The sequence below is a fragment of the Eulemur rufifrons genome, chromosome 15, assembly GCF_041146395.1.
Source record: "Eulemur rufifrons isolate Redbay chromosome 15, OSU_ERuf_1, whole genome shotgun sequence".
In the NCBI taxonomy this organism is placed as follows: Eukaryota; Metazoa; Chordata; class Mammalia; order Primates; family Lemuridae; genus Eulemur; species Eulemur rufifrons.
This window is the reverse complement of record NC_090997.1, coordinates 90,588,648-90,603,583: the sequence shown is the minus strand read 5'-3', so window position 1 is coordinate 90,603,583 and position 14,936 is coordinate 90,588,648. Positions and strand designations below refer to the sequence as shown.

The window sequence follows — 14,936 nt, the reverse complement described above, 5'->3', positions numbered from 1 at the left end:
GATATTTTAAGAGTTTATTATGAACAGTCAGGGCAAATACATTTTATGAACACTATCAATTTAATCTTAATGACAGTCCTCTGCGGTGACAGAGTTCTCACTTACAGAGGAGAAAACTTTGCCAGGGAGCTCTGTGGTCTTCCCAAGTTTGCACAGCACCGTACTTGAGAGCGCAAAATAGCACCATCACCTAGCTTCTATGAGACCTTGGACAAATTACTTAACCTCTTCTCTCTGACCCTCAGTTTTCAAAGCTGCACAATCAACCTAACAGTCTCCTAAGAGGGTAGTCGTGAAGAGGGTAGGCGTGCAAAGTGCCAAATACTCTTTCTGCCACGTGGTAATCTTTCAACCAAAGCATACAAATTATGATTTGTCTCTTACCAAAACACAAAAAATAATAAATTTTTTAATAAAAAGCGACCATAGGCTACATCATACTTGAATATTTTAGGTCATATTATAATACTGGACTTGATAAAGTATTCAACATTCCTTCAACAAAATAGCTTATCACTGAAATAATGCATCATCTACAGTGTTAAAATTAGCAGAAAAAAATATCTTGGACTTTTTAACCCAAAACTACCAATAACAAACAAACAAACAAAAAGATCATTAATGAGATGGAATACATTAAGCAAAGGAGAAATCGCTCATTAAATCTTACCTGTCTCAGAAAATAACTTCAAATAATTTTAAATCTATAAAATATGGATAATGTTGAGTATTATATTCACTGGTAATAAAACATATTTGCAACTAGAAGATGCCCTAATAAATTCTGGGGCCTTGTAACATAATGTGACATAAAATTAACAATAATATATTTATTATATTATATAAGTGAAGAACTTTATTAATTGCAAAGCACTGACATATATGGATAGAGTACACCCTTTAACACTAAGAATAATGTGGTCAGAGAAATTATGAATGTAGGTTCAGTCAGGAAATAAGCAAGGGGAAGGCCTCACCTTGAACTCAGACCTTCAGACCAGAAGTTTGGTGTGTTCTTTCAATTACTCAAATTTCCCACCATAATCATTGTTTCATAATAAACAGCCAGAAATAAAAGGTATAAAGGAACTTTTTACACATATGATATCTGAGTAGAAAAGTGAGACTATGGAGAACCTAAAAATACAGTTAGGGGAACCATGGGCAGCAGAGGTTACGAATGCTAGTAAAATCCTTATTGTAATATCAGACAATAAAAGAACTTTGAACTCATCGAACTGTACCTTGAAAATTCTACCTAAAATATGTTTATTCCTGTGCCCTCAAACGATCACAGTTAAATCACCTGGGTTGCCTATCCATCACTTCTGCAATGATCGCAGTCCAGCGTTGGTTTAACCCTGCCAGCTTTTCTTTCAAGAAGCTTCCATCTGTTGGGGAGAGTTTCTGGACAATCCTATCCCCAGTTCGATTTAGTGCTGCAAAACTGGGCTGGTGGCTACTGATGCCCTCTTCGAGTTCCTACAATCAAGCACAGCTCAAGATTAATGCCACTACTAAATTAAATGTTATGATGCATTGAATCCACCTAAGGAGTGTAACATCAATTTACGCATTAGAGAAACAAATTCCTGGAATGATATTTTACGTTCATGAAAAAGGCATTTTAAAATAATTTAATTATATTTCAATGAATACACTAAATGAAATCTATTTGGAAATCCAACCCATCCTCATAAATGTCATCAGGCAAAATACAGTGAAATAGAAGATCCTAGTAACATAAAACAATTAATAGCTGTTTACATTAAAGCATAAGCATCAATCATGTTTGATTGAAGTGAATTGCTCATCTTCTTCCGAATAAGTGCTTGAAAGAATCTTTTAAAAAAAAAAAAAAATATATATATATATATCTCTATATCTCCCCATTTACCCTTACATCCTACCATATATCAGTAAACCTCAATGTGCCTTTACGGAGACATTGCTTCACTGGTCTGCAAATTTTCAAGTAACAGATGAAAGGGATATTTTAAAGTGAAATTTAAGCACTTTAACTCCGAAAAGAACAAAAATGCACTGACATGACTCTAAGAAAAATATTAATAATAGCATTCTCTTTAACTTCTCAAGAACTTTCTACATAAAACACATTTTTAAAATTTAATAAAAGAGAAAATATTTTTAACAATGGTAAAATTGAAATTTTATTTGCTTTCTACCATTATTTTTAAAGACCTATTGTTATCAGCAGAACTGATTTGGCAATTGTGTTATATTTTCCCAAGACTGAATTAGACTTACATGAGCAGCTGCCCTGCTATAGCTCAAGAATAATTTACTTTTATGATAACTATCAACGATACAAAGAAAAACAAGATGCCTATGGGTTTAAGTACAGAAAACAAAGGTGAGGTATGCAAATATTTTTCTGTCTTTGATATAGTCTTGGGTACAAAATATTAAAAGTGTTAACCTGAATATAAAATTTAAAAAACAAAGTTTTTTTTTTGCACATTTGCCACTAAAGAGCATTTTTTATTTAAATTTCTTTAAAATCCTGATCAAAAATTCTACACGACTAATTTTTCTTAAACCTTTGAAATTGGAAATTAGAACTGGACAAAACTTACAAATTCTTTATAGGCTCCTGAAAAATTAATATATTTGGTCCCCACTTCTGAAACCTGTCTTAACAGCCAGATGCCAAACGCACATGCAACCTTTTTAGCAGATGCCCCTCCTCTGACAGAAAGCACTCACCTGCTGATGTCTCCTGGCTTTCTCTAAGTCCAGACTACCACCTGGAACACAGGTATCGACCAGCAACTCTTCAGCTTCTGTTATCCACTGTGTGAGGTCATTTAGGTCACAGTGGAACTGTCTCCATTCTTCCACAGACCGATCAAAACAACTAGAGGACAACAAACAAAATAGGTTTCCAAACTTCTCAGAACTGCCCAGAAGCAATTTTTCTAAAAAAAGAAATTCAAATCTCATTTAAACTGAAAGCTCTCAAATGAGTGAATTCATAGCTCACTGCTCTACAAGACCAATTTTCATAGTGTGTTACAGTTAATATTAATAATTCTTGTTAGAGAAAAAGGCATCACATCAAGAGCAAAGCAATCTGTGCACACCATCACCCTCCCACCTCCCTCTCTCTCACACTTATACGTACACAACACACATACACACTCACGAACACACTAAGGCAGCTTTTTAACTGAGAAGATTTAGCCTTCTCTGGCTTGGAAAATCAAGATTGATTAGCTGTAGGCATGTTAACCTACCCAAATTTATACACTGAACATTTAAATACCATGAATTATAAAATATGATTAATTATTCCCTCAGGAAAAAAATAATAATGCTGTTGTACTGCCAGAAAAACGTTCCCAGGCAGAATAAAACCCAAAGGGCCAAAACACTTCCCAGTTTTCTGATACTCCCTTATCTCTATGTTATAGACTGAACTGTGTCCCACCAAAATTCCTATGTTGCAGCCCTAACCCCCAATGTGATTATATTTGCAAATAGAGCTTTTAAGGAGGTAAGTAAGGTTAAATGAGGTGATGGGGTGGGGCCCTAATCTGAAAGGACTGGTGATTTTACTAGAAAGGAAGAAGCACCAGAGAGATCTCTCATGTGAGGACACATCAAGAGAGTGGCCGTCTGCAAGCCAGGAAGAGAGGCCTCACCAGAAACCAACCTTGCTGACACCTTGATCTTGGACTTCCAGCCTCCAGAACTGAGAGAAACTAAATCTATGTTGTTTAAGCCACCCAGTCTGTGGTATCTTGTTATGGCAGCTCTAGCAGACTAATATATTTTGGGTCGTGACTAATCCTAAGTGCCCCATTACCCTGAACACAGCACAGTACGGAAGTGCATGCAAAGCCCAGGTTACGAATGAGAAGAAAAGCTATTGAGACCGCTGTGTAAACCTAACTCTTTTAGAAATGAAATAGAGTAAAACCTCAGTGCTTGGCCGGGCGCGGTTTGGCTCACACCTGTAATCCTAGCACTCTGGGAGGCCGAGGCGGGTGGATTGCTCGAGGTCAGGAGTTCGAGACCAGCCTGAGCAAGAGCGAGACCTCATCTCTACTAAAAATAGAAAGAAATTATCTGGCCAACTAAAAATATATAGAAAAAATTAGCTGGGCATGGTCACGCATGCCTGTAGTCCCAGCTACTCGGGAGGCTGAGGCAGTAGGATCGCTTAAGCCCAGGAGTTTGAGGTTGCTGTGAGCTAGGCTGATGCCACGGCACCCACTCTAGCCTGGGCAACAGAGCGAGACGCTGTCTCAAAAAAAAAAAACCTCAGTGCTTGTCATATTCAAATACACAAAATATAGTAAGTATAAAAAGGAAAAGCTTTGTAGGATTAGAATCATAAAGAATTTTTTTTTATCTTTTTGTTTAGAGTAGTAGAGCTGGGAGAGGTTTAGAAGAGATCTCTGACATTTTAATAACATTAATAAAATTTTTATTTGATATAATATAATAAAAGTCTATTATTACTTTAAAAATAAAATGGTCTGTGACTTCAGTAACCCCTAAATAATGCTTATCTTGCTTTCTTCCAAGAAAATTATTTTTAAAATTCAGTTAATATTTGTTGACTGCCCACAGGGAAGCAACTTTCTCTTGACAAAAAGTTGGGCATGACAAAAATAAGAGCACTTCAAACAAAACACTATGAGAAGATTAAAATATCCATTATTGTTTGTAAAAATGTGTAATAACTACATAACAGTCAAGATTTCCTATTTTTGAGAGACTGCAATAATGAATAGAAAATATTACTAGACAGGCTGTTCCAAAGATTTAAAGACTTTGAATGTAAACATTAAACTTAGAAAAGATCAATATCATCGTTCACAGAACATTAAGTTTCAAATAAATCTAAGCAGCATAGCTATGGATTAAATTGAAAAGAGCTATACAAAAGGATGCTCAGGTAGAGTTTGCAAAGCCATCACCAATAAGTATATTTAAAAAATATCCAAATCTCAGTGATAATCAAATAAGTGAAAATAAAACTGTGATGCAATCTATCACTATAAGATTGGCAAAGATTAAAAAAAATAAATGAAAAGCCTGCCAATGTTAGCAAGAGTTCAAAAACAAGGACACTTTTAACAAATACTGTTTGGCAGGGCTAGAGTTAACAGTTTCATGATATAATCCAGAGCCTTAAAATGTTATTATTTTTTAACAAATTTGTCTTCACCTAATAATCAAGCCTAATAAAACTACAGATAAAAACATACATAAAAGAATATTTTCTAAATGTACAAAGAGATAATTCTTAAAATCCATACAAAGGAATATAACAAAGGCCTTTAAAAGCTATCTTCTCAAGAATTGCTTAGTCACATGAAATTCTATGCCAAAAATATCAAAAAATGAAGAACATGATGCCTAGGTTTTGCGTGTATGTCTCCAATGTATTATTCTGTGTTAACGTTCCTCTTATACAATACTTTATATTGGGCTATTTCCTATCTTATCTGCCTCTTTACCACATTGACAGCTACTGGCAAAAATCTTATCAGTTTTTATTTCTATCTGTTAATAGGCCTAGTCAAAATCTAGTAAGAAGAAGGCTCAAAAACATTCTTTTAAACAGAAGCTTATAAAAAGGGGTCTGCGGTTATATATGGATTCTCATTTTCTGTAGCTGTCTCTGTTCTTCACTCACATTTATCACCAAGTGTATGTAGAAAGCAGATTTTAATGAAAATCCTTATTTAATTTTTTTTTTAAGAAAATGGACACTATTTAAATACTAGAAGTTAGAAGTGCTTACATACCATTAAGATGTTATGTCATAAATGGCCAACTATATGTGATCAGACTCCTCTTTCTTTAAGGAACTGTACTCATCACAATTTATTAAACCAGAGTATATTACAAGGATGTTCTCAATGTGCACAAGACCATTTCCATGGCCCAGGAACTTATAGGCGTTGCTTAAAAATGAAATATTAATTTTATTTACACATACCCTTTGCGATCACTGTACATTCTGTTAACTCTGTCCCACTTTGCATTCAGCTGAGTAAGAGTATCTCTGATCTGAATGGCTTCAGGTCCAGAGGCATCAAGAATAACATCTGGTTGTTTTTCATGAATGACTGCAATCTGCTCTCCAAGTTTGTCCAGTTGGTCTTTGATATTCTAAAAATATATTATCACACATTAACAAAACCCAGCAAAGTAACAAAAAAAGGAATCACAGCTGATCAAAAATTTATACTATATAAGATTCATTTAAAATAATAATGAGGCCTAATAACTATTGTTCATGAAAACTGGCAAGTCTAAGAAGGAAAAAAAAGAAAACCCTATTGGCCAAAGTAGGAGGAATGCCACATAATATACTAATGACAGGGGAATAAAAATCCTCACAGATGTTCAAAGTAACATTTGTACATGACGTATGAGAAGCTTCATTAACATTCTCTAAAGGAAATGAAGTGTTTGAAGCTGGAATTATTTATATTTTCAAATATCTAATAATGTTAGTTTAAATGACAGAAATGAACTACCAAACCTTTAAATCTATCAGTGATTTTATTGCGATATTATATTCAAATGCAATCAAATTATACAAAAATGCCTTAATAGAATTTAACAAATTTTTAATTTATAATCAAGATGGCATCCCATACCTCAACAACTGACCAATCTTAAAGCATTATAAATGGCCTATTAAATGCTGACATTTTACGTCAACTGACAATCAGGTTTACAAGACAGGAATATGGTCTGTGTCTGATTTTTAAAAAAGGCTCTGGATGTTGCAAATAATTAATAACTGTGCACACTTAAAAATCCACACCCACTTTTAAAAAATTAAAACTTTTTGATTATATTTTATTGGAGAATACAGAAAAAGTTTATTATTCATATACATTATTAATTCCCTGGAACAAATTTTAAAAGATACAGACCATCTAAGTAGGCATAATAACCAATTCCTTGCTTTATTTCTACATTAACTACAGCCATTCAAATGTAATAACTGGGAGACTCACCTTCAGAGAGTCTTCCTGAGAAGAGAAGTCTTCATAGGTTGCAGTGTTTAGCTCTGGAACATTAAGTGATAATTCAACATCATCCATGGAAAGTAAAATTCTGTCAATTTCAACCAGATAATCTGTGGGGAGAGGTGACGATCGAATCCCAGAAGATAGTTGACCTGTTTTCCTTTGTTGAATAGGGACTGCCTATAAAAACATTTTTTAAAAATATTGAATATATCATAAAATATTCCCACAATGAGTAAGTAATAATGACTTGAAAAAAGTATAGGACCATTGCGTGAAGGAATTCAATACCATGAACCAAACTCAAAAAACTTTGTTTTAATTTTTTTTTTTAATTTCAAACCTGCCTTCCTACAGAAACCCTTAACAATCTTTATTCAAATTTTCATCTGCAGCCTGCTGCTAAACAGCATTAATACATTAATATTTGAAAGGCTTTTCTTTAAGACCAATGTCATCTAAATTCATTTAGCACACAGGAAACAGCAACTCCTTTCTAAGTTGTTGAGGGAATGAGAGAATATGCTGCCAATCATAAAGATCTGTATGAAATCACACACTTTGATACCATTATTATCTCACTCTTTTTAAAATATCACAATTACATTAAACACTCTGGGCCTCGCTGATGAAAATATAAATAAATTAAACATGTTTCTATGACATAAAAAATGCAATGGGGACTTTGATTAAAATAATAACCAGGTAATTCAGTATATAATCTTAACCTTTGAGAACCTTATTACAGAGCATGAATATCCTATGGGAGACAATAGGTCCTAATATGCTAAATTCAGACAGACTTGAGGCTCCATGGACTCCTCATTTGCCCTAATATAGAATTTCAGGATCCTCTACTCTGAGCTTTCTAAATAATAAGAAAGGACAAGGATGGAACACCAGTCTTTCAGGAGTTCAAGTCCTTCACTCATAAATGGCTACAACTTACTTAATAAATGCTGTCTACTACTACTCGCAAAGGGCCAAAGAGCAGCTGCTCAGAACTAAGGTACCTTCCTTGACACTTTCACTTCTCCTATGTTGAACTTCTAATAAATTGTATTCTTCTAGAAATTCAAAGATGATGGTGAAAATGATCACAAATACATGTTCATTCAGTTAAGGGTCTTGAAAATGGTTATAATCCCTAAATGAAACCAAGACTCATGACTAAAACCCTTGAGCCAATAACATAGTGTTAAACCTAGAGGTCTGCATCTATGGCCTCCTAGAATTTGTTAAACTACTGCTTTCATCAATTGAAGGGCAGCCCTGGATAGCCAGGTTATAAGCAGATTTCCTAATTTTATCAACAGAATTAATTATACTTGTCTCTAATATTAATTTTATTATCCTAATACCACATATTCAAATTTTAGCCAGAAAGCATTTCTGGATATTTACCCATATATCTAAGAAAGCAAATATAAGAGAATGCTAAAATAAATAATATGTCCACCCAGGAACCAGTTTTGAATAAAAAGATGCTCAAAATTTTTTAAAGGAAATAAATTAAATAATTTTTTCAGCTTTTCACTTCAAATAAGCCAATTTTTTTGGAAGATCACAAAATTAGGCCCAATTGTTCCTCCTTTTAACTTTAAGGAAAAAGAAAATAACCCAGTGAAAGAGTTTATAGGTTGAGTAATCATGTAAAAGGAATAAGTTAAGAAACTGAAACCCATTTCCCTGCTTGGCTTCCCATCTATTAACCAGGATTTTGCGGGGAGGTCATGTGTTTTTCCAAGACCAAAAAGGCTCCAGACATCCAACTACTTTTTTGTGCTTGTAGGACATTTAACTTTGTAGTACTTTCTTCATTTAGCATCACTAGATACTATCTGCCATATTTTTTTAAAAAATCTGATCTAGTGGATAATTGATGGGAGCCACATTTATACCTTAGCAACTAGTATAAGACCAGGATTCCTTGTGCTGCTTCTGCAGTTACATAATAGACTGTCATTCTGCAAGGCCACATGTACCTGAGGCTTTACGGTGAACTAGGAGGGTCAGTAGATACTGCGAATATAATGTGCCAAGTTTAAAAAAAAAATCACATTCATTAAGACTGTTTCACTTTCTACTCAGACTATAAAGACAATCCAAGATGTTTTTCTGAGGTGTCATGTTCTTGCAGTAGCAGAAAGGCAATTCAAGCTTTAAATATGTGCTTTCTAAATTCCCAGAATAGATTTTTTTCCCCAAGAGTGATCAATCAAAATGCCCTAGGAGAAAAAAATGTCCTCGAGATCTGCCCCAGACTTTACTTCTGGATAATGTTATTTTTAAAGAATTCTCCTAGGACACAGAAATACAAATATACTACAGGTCAGTACTGAGATGAGATAATGTTACATGATGTAGCTCATGTCATAACAGCAAACTAAGGCTCAGATAAAGAGTTTATTTTAAATAAGCATTTTATAAAAATTTTCTAAGTTTTGTTATTATCAAACCATAGGAAAAACATGGAACTAAACAGAATCAAGTGTGGCTAAACAAAAATTTTAAATGGTTGCATGTTAAAGGTAAAATAATTAGAAGATAAATTAGGGATTAATATCTTAATTCTTTTTAGGAGACAGGGTCTTGCTCTGTGGCTCACTGTAACCTCAAATTCCTGAATGCAAGAGATTCTCCTATCTCAGCCTCCCAAGTAGCCAGGACTATAGGTGCACACCATCAGGCCTGACAATTTTTTTTATTTTTTGTAGAGACAGGGTCTCGCTATGTTGCACAGGCTGGTCTCAAACTCCTGACAATCCTTCTACTTCGACCTCCCAAAGCGCTGGGATTACAGGTGTGAGCCACCATGCCCAGCCAATATCCTTATTTTATAAAAAGCTCATACATATTTAAAAACTGTAATATTCTAGACAATAAATAGGAAAAGATCACTTAACACATATTTCAAATAAGAAAATGAGCTCTGTAAGCTGGTGGTTTTCAATCCTAACTGCACATTAGAATTATCTAGAAAGTTTTTTGGGTTTTTTAAATTTGTTTGTCTGTTTATTTGTTTTAATGTCCACACTTAGATCCAACCTGAGAGATTCCCATTTAATCCGTTTGGGTATTAGATTTGGGCATTGTTACTTTTTTTAAAAAAAGCTCCCCAAGTAACTCTAATGTTCACAGTTAAAAACAATATCAGCTTGAAAAGTATAGACTTGAAGAAATACATACCATATTTGGCCTATTGAAACAGGATAAAGATATTTTAATTACAATAACTAATGCTAGCAAAACCAAAATGAAATTAGCCTGTAATAGTATATATGAGTACTTTTTAAAAACAACTGCATTTTATGTATTAAAAGTCTAAAAATTATTTCTGTTTTGTACCAGTAATAATGTCTGATTTGGGACCCAAAGATGAGTAAGATATGGACTGAATCCTGGAAAAAGTACTAGGGTAAAAAGAGACTTAACAATAAAGCAAAAAACTATAACGTGATCTGATAGATGTTAGAAATAAAAATGGAGTTGAGTCGTAAAAGATAGTGTATTTTTCAGGTACAATAAAAAGATAAATCCTGCTCTAGAGTATGGGGATAAAATTGGCAAGATCCCAGAGGTGCCAGGGCATGTGATGTGCTCAGGGAAATGTATACAAACTCAGCGTAGCTGTACTACACAGGAGGTGACAACAAATCAAAGAGGAGGTGGCCAGGGGTCAGACTGAACCCTTGGTATGTCATTCTATTGACAAACCTTGCACTTCAAGCTCTTTCTGTTTTTTGCAATATTTTCCTGCATGGATTTTTTTGGTGAAGGAATGACATGATGAGCCATGACTTTGGGGGGAATAATTCAGAGAAAGATATGGAGGGCATGGTAGAGTAAGAAAAAACTTGATGTGAGAAAACCAGTTTGGGACATATTATAATAACTCATGACAGAAAACAGTAAGTTTGAATTAAAGGAAGGATAGTGAAGTAAGAGAAGTTAGGTCACTTTCCCATGGCAATAAAACAAGCAACTGGTAGAGCTATATATAACCTCAGGTCAGACCTGTACCTTGCTTCATTCAGACCCAACGGTTTTAATCCCTAATCAATGTGGTATGAGGAACAAGAGAGATGAGGAAAAAGAAGTAGCTGAGAGTGATGTTGAGGTTTCTACCTTGAGAGAATGGTTCTCTTTTAAAGTACAGTCATGCATCACTTAACAACGGGGACATGTTCTGAGAACTTTGTCGTTTGTCAATTTTGTTGTTGTGGGAACATCACAGAATGTGCTACAAATCTAGATGGAATAGCTTCCTACGCACCTCAGCTATATGGTATGGCCTATTGCTTCTAGGCTACAAACCTGTATGCGTGTTACTGTACTGAATACTGTAGGCAACTGTAACACAGTGGTCAGTATTTGTGTATCTAAACATAGAAAAGATACAGTAAAAATATGTTATTATAATCTCATGGAAAAACCATTGTATATGCAGTCTGCTGTTGACCCAGATGTCGTTATGCAGCTCATGACTGTAATTAACTAAGAGAGAGAATGAAGTAAGAAACACAAATTGGAGAGGGAGGGAGACAGCAAGTTCAGGTTAGAACATATCACAAGGCTGAAATACACAGAGACATCCAATAGGTAGCAAGCCAAGAGAATAGAACCTACTCAGTTTCTAAAATCATCAAATAAAACTGGCTCTAGAAGGAATTACCGAAGAGCAGACCCCTGGTGAACACCAGCATACTTAAAATACAGCTGGAAAGATTACCATTTAAAAGGGAGCTGGTAGTGAGACTTTTTCTAGAAAAAGTTTAACATAGTATAAGAGTTTCACAAATTTATTTATCTGTAAACTAGAAATATTTTTGATGTGATAAAGACCTCTACATGTAAAATACAGAATTGAAGGAGGCAGTTACTTCTGAAAGGGATAGATCTCTTTTAGGCTTAACATATAATCAGAAATCTAAAAGAGTCAATAAGTTTTTATGTTTCTATTTTCTTTGAGTCCTGCTCCATCCAAAAATATAAACATATCTAGTGATACACACTAGAAAGGAAGAGATAATATTCCAACTGGTTTGTTTAAAACTGTCCATGATGCAACAATACACATTTGAATGGCCAGGGCTAAGTAAATTATTTAAATGCAACAGAGACTCTCACATTATAATACCTTAATTTTGTTGTATCTTGTATGCAAAAGTAATAACTGCAAATGGATCTTTTCTTTTTTATTATCCTCCATAGGTTGATGTAACATTTGTTCTCCTCTTTGTAGAACTTCCTCAATCTGGGCTCTCTCCTCATCCATCTGAATGTTTGAAAGGCAAAAAAATTTACTCAAAAGAAAAATGCAGTGTCACCATCAGTTCCCAAGTAGGAGAACTAACCTACAAAGTTTTGAATGATCAAAAAATTTGTTTTTCTTAAAATACTTTATATTTAAAGTTAAAAAATCTCAAAGCAAGTTTAACAGAAGTTAGATAATACTAAAGATTACCTTTAGTCAGAAAGTGTGTCTATTTTTTCTTAATTATTACATAAATCACTTGGCAAATCTCACACTGACACATAACAGAAAATCACATTTGGATCTTTTTCATTATGTTTTTGGCAGATTATTATGGGTAAATATTACTGATGTAAAAATATAATTAACAGAGAAGAAAAATAAGAACACCATGGTTTTGAAAATCTCCTTGAACCAACCTTTTCATCTTCATCGCTGGATTCCAAGTGTTTTTCCACAACTTTTAACATATTTTCTATGTCATTTTCTAATTTTTCCAACTCAGAGAAAGGCCTACCAGCTTCAAATGTTTCAGTGGTGACCAAATGGTATGATAACGGTTCCTGATCAATTAGCAACTGTAGAAGAAAATAAGTTCTCTGAAAATATATTTCCATCATTGACCAGAGAGATGGGGTGTCAAGAGAGGAACTAGCATTTATTCGAACTGACTTTAGTTTCATTCTTTCATATGGCGATGATTTTACCAATTTGGGCTTCTCCGAATTGCCCATTTTCTCCAAACTCTGGCCAGGGATAGGAGGAGGCGTGCAATTGACTGTGGGTGCCTGGAGTGCTGTGTGGTGGATTCAGAGACCACATACATAGTAGGAAAAACAGTCTTAATTCAGAAGCCATTCCTGCCACGGCCACAGAATGGACACAGCCATAAAAAGGAAGAACGGCCACCCAGCCCCCAGTGCAGGGCCACCCACAGAATATCTCTCCATTTAAGTTTCCCCCATAGAATTCTCCTTGGATTTTGATACTCAAAACTTCAAAGAAGTACCTATTTCTCAATGCCATATTTTCCCATAATGTCTATATAGAAAAACTTCATATTTGGATAACTAAAAATATGACAATTATAGTAAAACTAAAGGTAGAAAAATAACATCAGTGTTGGCTAAGTGTGGAGAAACTAGCACTCTCACACCCTGATTATGCAAGTATAAATTGGCACAAGCTTCCTATTGGGCTATGTGGAAAATCTATTTAATAGCCTTTATATGTACAACTTTTCCAACGATTTCAAGGAATTCTAAGAATTGAATTTAAGGGCATATTAAGAGATGATCAAAAAGATATGCATAAAAGGATTTTTAACAAATACAGTATCTATAAAAGCACAATAAAGTAAAAAAAATAACTTAGGAAATTGTAACAGATCATATACTGGAATATTCTACAACCATAAAAAATCATGTCAAAGAAGAAGATATAAAACAATACAAAAATGTTGATATTTTAATATCATGTACATATGAATAAGAATAGACATGTATTCCAAAATGTTTACTGAGGTTATTGATGGTGATGATGGTAATTTGGTTTCTTTGTAATTCCTTGCACCGTATGTCTAAATTTTGTGCATTCTTTTATACCCAGAAAAATCTCCCATAGAACTATGGAAAAGAATAAAATGAACTGAGGTTAGAAGGCTAGGAGGTAAGGTCACAGTTAAGACAGGCAAAAGCTAAAGCAAGATTATTGTTTGTTTTCTTAAAGTTGAGAATTATCTAAGTATATTCATAGGTTATATAAAAGATAATTCGGCTTACTATATCAGATATTTCAAATCAAAGCAGTTTAAATAATATTTACTTCCTGCACAAAAGAGGATCCTTCCTCTTTGAAAGTTTCAACACACAACTCTCTAGAGATTGAATTAACTGAGTACTCAAAAAAATGCCATCCTACAGGCACAATTGAGATCCTTAAAAACTCAGAATCGTATGTCAGAATGAATACCTGGTTTGAATGATCCCAAAGTCAGCTATGTTTTTTATCCATAAAACCATCAAAATGTTTTCATCTTTTCAACTGAACATTTACTGAGCACCCACAACATCCCAGGTCTTAAGAACATGACAATAAGAATTTTTCTTTCCTCCCCTCATATAACAAGGGTAAAAAGAGAGAATGAGAAAGATACACACAGAGAGAAAAATTATACCATGGTAATATAATAAACACTATTTAAAGGAAAGCTCTTATTTATTATCCTCTTAATTAAATTTATAAAGCTCCTTTTTAAATTTATAAAATCAGGTAGTACCTTTCTACATTACATCTGAAATGTCAAATTATCTGTAACTTTTAGATTTGTCAACATGTAAATCACAAAAAAAAACAAGTTCATAGGGTGTGTAGTGTGAACACACACTACACATATATAAAGTATGACTATAAAATAATGGGTTTCATATTCATGCCCAGCTTTGCAATTAGTCTCATTATTTAATAACCAATTCTAACCTTTAATTGAGTCTTTAAAACCCTTTCTCAAATGTGTTATTTTCTTCAATATTAATTTCTTGTTTTCTCTCCTTCATATGCACAATCACAAATAAATAAGGACAAATGCTTCAGTCAAAGAAATAGTGATTAAAGTCATCTTAATTTAAAAATTCTTTGATGCATATACTATATAATAT

General features: G+C 33.9%; 1 protein-coding gene across 1 annotated transcript in view; it reads right to left on the bottom strand.

The window, feature by feature from the left end:
* The window catches only part of UTRN (utrophin), a 478,322-nt gene that overhangs the window by 276,198 nt on the left and 187,188 nt on the right, over positions 1–14,936 (bottom strand). The window contains exons 38-43 of the mRNA XM_069488656.1: positions 12,699–12,857; positions 12,163–12,300; positions 7,011–7,202; positions 5,978–6,150; positions 2,728–2,878; positions 1,307–1,482 (exon numbers count right to left, since the gene is read on the bottom strand). Coding sequence (XP_069344757.1) covers positions 1,307–1,482; positions 2,728–2,878; positions 5,978–6,150; positions 7,011–7,202; positions 12,163–12,300; positions 12,699–12,857 — 989 coding nt within the window. The remainder of the gene's footprint in view (positions 1–1,306; positions 1,483–2,727; positions 2,879–5,977; positions 6,151–7,010; positions 7,203–12,162; positions 12,301–12,698; positions 12,858–14,936) is intronic.